At 43.9% G+C, this 7,048-nt stretch overlaps 1 protein-coding gene across 1 annotated transcript in view; it reads left to right on the top strand.

Moving 5' to 3' along the window:
- Positions 1 to 1,670: 1,670 nt before the first annotated feature.
- The window catches only part of HACD2 (3-hydroxyacyl-CoA dehydratase 2), a 150,744-nt gene continuing 145,366 nt past the window's right edge, over positions 1,671 to 7,048 (top strand). Inside the window, exons 1-2 of the mRNA XM_007943917.2 lie at positions 1,671 to 1,825; positions 5,367 to 5,484. Of these exons, the coding sequence (XP_007942108.1) occupies positions 1,671 to 1,825; positions 5,367 to 5,484 (273 nt within the window). The remainder of the gene's footprint in view (positions 1,826 to 5,366; positions 5,485 to 7,048) is intronic.

Raw genomic sequence — 7,048 nt, 5'->3', positions numbered from 1 at the left:
ACTAGAAGGCTGGTGGTTCAAATCCACCAGCCACTCCTCAGAAGGAAGACTGGGCAATCTACTTCTTTAGAGATACTGCCTGGGAAACCCAAGGAGGGGTCGCTATGAGTAGGAGTCGTCTTGATGCCAGTGAGTTTGGTTTGGTTTGGTTACACCCTTATAATGAGGCATTGCAGAGTATAGGGCAGGAGCTCAACAGAAGAATTCTCACCTTCCATGTGGGAGATCCAGGTTTGATTCTGGCCAATACACCTCATGTACAGCCACTACCTGTTGGTCAGTAGAGGCTTGTGTACTGCTATAATGCTGAACAGGTTTCAGCAAGGAGCTTCCAGACTAAAGTGGAGGAGAAAGAAAAGTTTGGCATCTCTTTCTGAAAATCAGCCAGTGAAAACCCTGTGGATCAAAATAATCAGATCTCATTGTGTATGGAATCTCCAAGTGGGGAAACTGGAGGGCAGCTAACAAGAACAATACATACATATTTACTTCCCTCTGATTGTCTCTACATTCTAATACAAACTTTCCTAGACTTTGTCTTAGTGCTGTCACCTTAGCACAACCTCAGAGAGGCTCCATAAATGCTTGTTGTGAATCAATAAATATTTTATACTACCACACATGGGATAATTCATTTAAGGAGATGTTTGGGTGTGTGAAAATTGACAGTGGCAGACTCTTACAAAGAAAACCCTAGAACAAGGCAATGAATGGAAAGTGGGGTGAGCTGGTTGAAGCAGGTCCCACAAGCTGTTCCAATTTCTCAGGAGGCACTTTGAAAAAAAAAAAAAAATCTAAGCCAGCATCCTTCTACTTTTGGCTATTGTGGATTTAAAACTTCTCGTTTCTCTCTGCACTTTACCCTTAGCTGATTGTCTCGCCGCCTCCCGCCCTCGCGACAGGCGAGCAGATGCGGCTTCTAACTGGAAGACGCATTCGAACACCTGGTTATCTCCTAGTCTTCACGCAAAACATTCGGTCCTAGGCGACACGGGAGACTAATCGGGCACAATTCTCGTTGACCTGGTCCACAGTACTAGTAACCTAAAAGTAAAAAGCAGGGGAAAAAACCTCTGTAGGATAAACCTTCAACCGGACCACCAGCTAAGAAGCAGAGAACACACTACACAGGGTTGTTTCCTACCAGCCTCTGGGGTTGATGGGAAGCGAAGTCGGCGACAAATGCCCTGATCCAAAATGGCAGGTTACCAGGGCGTGTGCTTAAGGGTGAAGATAGTGCCGCTGGAAGAAGCCAAAATGAGTAGGGAGTAGGAAAGAAAAATTGTCTTGATTCAACATGAAGGCAGCAGTTATGGGAGCTGGAATAGCCAGGAACGACGGAAGCATCAGATATCCATATTCCAAACGTCAGGGATAGCGGCCCAGACAAGACTGGCAGAAGACGACACTGACCTAATCCAAGATGGCGCCGTAGGGCAAAAGAGTTGTTACCCTGATCCAAGATGGCAGCGATGTTTGAGAGCAGCTGAGGGGCGGGTAGCGCCAGTAGCGTCTTTGCCCTCAATCAAGATGGCGACTACTGTGGGCGCTGTCCCTAACTCCGCCCTGAGGCCCCGGCCCCGCCTCTCCCTCTTCCCTCCCTCCGCCCCCTCGCTCTGCCCTGTGGTCGGTGGTACTCGCGCAAGAACAGCGGGCTACGGGCGCTTGACATGGCGGCAGTGGCGGCGACTGCAGCAACGAAAGGGAATGGGGGTGGCGGTGGCCGTGCCGGGGCTGGCGAAGCCATTGGCACGCGGAAGAAGAAGGGTCCGGGGCCTCTGGCCACGGCGTACCTGGTCATCTACAATGTGGTCATGACGGCTGGGTGAGGCTGAGGCTCAGGGACCGAGGAGGCGGGGAGCTAGTCTGGCAGGGGAGAGGGTTCTGTGAGCGGCCCACGGAGCTAGCTATTCGGCCCTCTTAGTTCATTGCAGCCCCGGCGGTCGGAGTCTGCGACCCGGCACCTGGGCGGCGAGGGTGTTTGAGTGCTGAATCGGCCTTGGTCTCTGCCATGGTGCTCCGCCCGAAGCGGGCGGGGGTGGAGCCAAGTTCCGGGACACCGATTCTGCCCTGTGCTGGAGTTTGGTCGGGGGAGAGAGATGCGGGCTCCGAAAGGGCACTGGGAGGGCTGCCCAGGGGCTGGCTCGCGAGGGCCTTGGGAGAACGGGTGGGCTGACCACAAAGGGCCAGGTCTGATGGGCAGTGTGTGGTGTGATCTTGCAGCACTGAGAGAGCCCAGATGGCCAGTCACTGGTGAACTGCTTTCCTCTTGAAGAGTGGAGGAAGCTCTGGTTGCAGAGTGACCATTTATTTAGGCGGCTGCTTTCAAAATCCAGGCTGAAAAAGGTTCAAAATTGTTCAAAGTTTTTGACAAGTGACAAGAACAGAGCTGTGCTAAGATGAGTTTAGACTTTTTAGGATGGATTGGGGATGCAAGGCAGAGTTATTGGGAAGGGACGGATAGACCCTTGAAACAGGCTTTTTACCTCTTTTTCATTTCAGTCCATCCCTTAACTAGAACTAGTGCTAGTTCTAACACTAACTTGCTGCATACCTTGGATAAATCACTTTATTTTTCTAGGCCTCCGTTTTTCATCTGTGAAACTAAAGATTTGGACTAGGTAGTCTCTAAGGTTCCTCCAGCTTTGCAGTTCCTTGATCTTAGGGTTTTGCTGAGGAACATTACAGGGTTAGACTATTTGCTATGTATTTTTTAATTGCATTTATTTTAAAAAAATGTTTTTCTCTAATATTTTATTATGAAAACTTTCAAAGGTACACGAAAGTTTAAAGAACTGTATAGTGAACATCAAGTTTTATTTATTTTTAAAATACTAATTCAAAATATACACAAAGGCATACAGTGAAAATCTTCCCTCTCACTCATCCCTTCCACCCAGATCCCCTCCCTGGAGACAGCTAACTTTGTGTATCCTTCAGATACTGATTAGGAGCCGTGGTGGTGCAGTAGTTAAGTGCTTGACTAACTGAAAAGTCAACAGTTTGAACCCACCAGATGGTCTACCAGAAAAGTATACAGCCATCTGCTTCAGTGAAGATTAAAGCATTGGAAACCCTATGAAGGCATTTCTACTCTGTCCTGTAGAGTCACTATGTGTTGGAATTGACTATAGGTTTGCCAGTACTATTAGAAACAATAGTGTTGAAACCTAGACTCAGAGAAGTTGTGACTTACTTGACTTGTTTGAAGTCACAGAACTTGTTAGCAGACCTGGATCTAGAACCTGTTTCTCAGGACTCACAGACCAATGAGGAAATAATTACAGATACAAATTTTCTTTATCACATAACACTATGAGTCAGATCCGACTTGACGGCAGTGAGTTTGGCTTTTTAGTTTTTTTTAAAAACCAAACCCACTGTCGTCAAGTCGGATCTGACTTACAGCAACCCCTCCTTGGGTTTCTGAGATGGTATCATGGAAGTAGATTGCCCAACCTTCCTTCCAAGGAATGGCTGACTGATGTTTTAAAAGAATATTTAGAATCTCTGTGTGTATCTATATTCATGTGTAAAATTCTTATTGTCTTAGCCAAGGCATTGATGATAGAATTGGACTAGAGAGATTTTAAGGTACATTGAAGAAGAATGAAAGAAGTCTTCATTTCTGAGCAATGAACAAAAAGAATGGGGTGGTTGGTCAGGAGTGGTGTCTTAAAGTAGGAAGAGAAATGAGGAATATGAGAGTGAAGTCACTTTTTTCTATGCTGTGAATGAAGTTTCTGGAGTCCCTAGGTTGTACAGATGGCTAATATGCTGGGCTGTTGACCAAAAGTTGGAGGTTCAAGTCCAACCAGGCATCTTGGAAGAAAGGCCTGGCATTCTACTTCCAAAAAATCAGCAATTGAAATCCCTGTGGAGTGGTTTTACTTTTGCACTCATGGAGTTGTCATGAGTCAGAGTCTACTCGACAACTACTTGATTTTAATGGAACTTCTCATTCTCTTAAGAAATCCATTTCTTTTACAGATTCTTTTTTGAGGTTCATATATGATCTTTATTAGAAATAACAGACTACATACCTCATTCTCTCATTGAAATAATACACTTAAGTAAATCTCTTATTTCCTTCAGAGAGTTGTTATGTGCCGTCAAGTCAAACCCGACTCTCCTTGGGTTTCCGAGGCAGTATCACTACGGAAGTAGGATTGCCCAACCTTCCTTCCGAGGAGTGGCTGGTGGGTTTGAACCGTCAGCCTACTGGTTAGCAGTCAATTACCTTAGGCACTCTGCCACCAGAGCTCCTCCCCCAAAAAAGATAGGGCCTAAGAAAAGGACAGTAGAACAGAAATGTAACATTCACAGCCATATGCCTAAGTGCTTTTTTTTGTGTTTTGTATCGCTCTGGCTTTCTTTTCTGAGTTTGGGGAATTCAGCTAAAAAAACCTTTTCTTATTTCTTACTCTTTTTTTTTTTTTTTAAATTGTGATTTGGGTGAAAGTTTACAGAGCAAATATTCACTTTCCATACAGCAGTTCACATACACTTTGTCTCATGACATTGACTACAATTTACCCCAATGCAACAGCTCCCCTCCCACTTCCTCCCGATAGATAGTTACCTCTTCCTGTGTCCTTCCCTGCGTGCACTCCTGCCCCCTGAGCTGTCTCCCTGTTCATAAACAGTCCTTATTTCTCCCATGATTGATCTCTCCAAGGAGTGTATCTACCTCAGGTAAATGTTCAACTCATATGCCTGTCTTTTGTTTGGCTGGAAGCCACAGGTGTGGGTTCAGTTTCAGACCTGAAGGGCAACTAGGGGCCATAGTCTCAGTGGTTCCATCAGGCTCTATCAGACCAACAAACCTGGTCACCTTTTTAAAAAACCTTTTCTTATTTCATTTGCAAATTTAAAAGGATAAATTTTAAGGCATGGCTTTGTTCCAGTGAGATGCTTAAATGTGAAATACTTTAAAACATTTTTTCTCCACCTCGTTATCATTAAAGACCCTTTAACCACAGAGGCCATTAAAAAATTTCCTTGAACAATTTTTTTTTTTTTTCCTTTCTCTTGTCTTAGACTTTCTGGCATTTGTCAAGGACCATTTCAGCTTATTCAGTTCACTTTGGCCTAGTTCTGAACAGGCAAGGTTGCCAAAAAGCTGAGCTCCAGCTGGGTGAGGTGCCCACTGTGTGCTTGTAGCACACCTTGGTTTGGTGCTGGTGCTGGTGCAATTTTTCTATGCATAACAGCCTAGGTCTTGAGAGCTAGTCAATAACTCTAGGTGACCAGTTCTTGAAGTCATCTGTAACAATATGATTTGCCACATCTTTCTATTACCTTAAAACCTACCTACCTTTTTTATTTTTCTTTTTCTCTGATTGTTCTTTCTCTCTCTTTCTTAGGTGGCTCGTTATAGCAGTTGGTCTGGTCAGAGCATACCTGGCTAAGGGTAGCTATCATAGCCTTTATTATTCAATTGAAAAGCCTTTGAAATTCTTCCAAACTGGAGCCTTATTGGAGGTAGGTCCTGAGATTTGTTGTTACTAATTCCTATTGTTATAAAGTTGAAAATCTGCTACTAAACTTTATTGAAGCGGCCATATTTCTGTTGGATTTGCTTTATTGAAATGTTAGTACCATACTAAAATACTAGACTGTCTTTTCAACCTTCTAGACAAGGTAAGATCCCATTTAAACTGTATTACCTGGAATATATTTTACGTTGAACTTTTGGGAAACAAGTTTATGTTAGGATTGTTGGGACATCCTGTTGTTGTTGTTATTTGCCATCGAGTCAGCCCTGACTCATAGCGACCCCTCCTTGGGTTTCCGAGGCAGTATCACTACAGAAGTAGGATTGCCCAACCTTCCTTCTGAGGAGTGGCTGGGGGGACATCCTAAGGAAGCATTAATAAACTCAACATCCCTCAGAGGCCTGACACATAATGCAAACAGTGAAGTTGATGGTGTAGGGTATCGGGAATGATATAAGAAAGGGTACAGCCTGCTCAAAGGCATTCAAATTTTAAAAATCTATTTTTAACAAAAGTATTAATTTCCCTGTATTAAGGGTAATGCATATCCACTCCTATCTCCTAGGGTAAGTATATGTAGGATTTTTGAATTGTAGCTATGAGTCGGAATTGAATCGATGGGAGTGGTTTGGGGTTAAGTGGCAGAAACCCAGTTCAAACTATTCTTAGCCAAAAAGGAATTTGCTGGCTTCTGTAGTTGATAAAGTTACAGGGGTAATTTATAGAATGAAAGGAACCAGCTCAAGGACAAAAACCAAAGATTTGACATTGCTCTTTTTCCATATCTCTGCTTATCTTTTTCTGTGTGAGTGTTGGCCTTAGACTCTTCTACTGTAGACACCTTTCTCCATGTGGTAGAAATGGGGAGGGTGCTTATTGTTCTCAGCATCTGTGTGGCAGTTCTAGGAAAGGTTTCTAGTTGGTCTTATTTCTTGCAAGTAATGTGTGTTACTTGATTGGCTAGGTCTTGGACACCTGCTCATCCTTCTGGCCAAGAAACTATAGGCTTTGTTAATAGAGAAGAGGGAGTTGGGGATATTTTGGGCACACAGGAGTCCCTGGAGGGTGCATATAGTTAACATACTTGACTGCAAACCAAAAGGTTGGAGGTTTGAGTCCACCCAGAGGCACTTTGGGAGAAAGGTCTACTTTCTGAAAAATCAGCCATTACAAACGATGTGGAGCACATTTCTTCTCAGACATACACAGGGTCGCCATGAGTTAGAATCAAGTGGATGGCAATAAGTGTTGGGCACACAAGGTCAGTAGTTCATTAGGGTGAAAACCCTGCAGGTTGCAGGGGAGATCTGCTATTGAATTCATTTCATTTAGTCTCCAGGGCAAGTCTAACATGACATTCATACCTCAGTGGCAATTTTTAAAACCTAAACTGTGGAATGATATTTAAGAAAAAATAATTTGAGGAGAACTTCCCTGAAATGATGAAAGATGAGAATATCTCCATCCAGGAAGTCCAACGAACCCCAAACAGGATAGACCCCAAAAGAAAATCACCAAGACACATCATCATCAAACTCATCAAAACCAAA

The sequence above is a fragment of the Orycteropus afer genome, unplaced genomic scaffold, assembly GCF_000298275.1.
Source record: "Orycteropus afer afer isolate SDZICR_OR568_19922 unplaced genomic scaffold, OryAfe1.0 scaffold00114, whole genome shotgun sequence".
NCBI lineage: Eukaryota > Metazoa > Chordata > Mammalia > Tubulidentata > Orycteropodidae > Orycteropus > Orycteropus afer.
The sequence above is the reverse complement of the archived record's forward strand: the minus strand, read 5'-3'. Positions and strand labels throughout refer to the sequence as shown.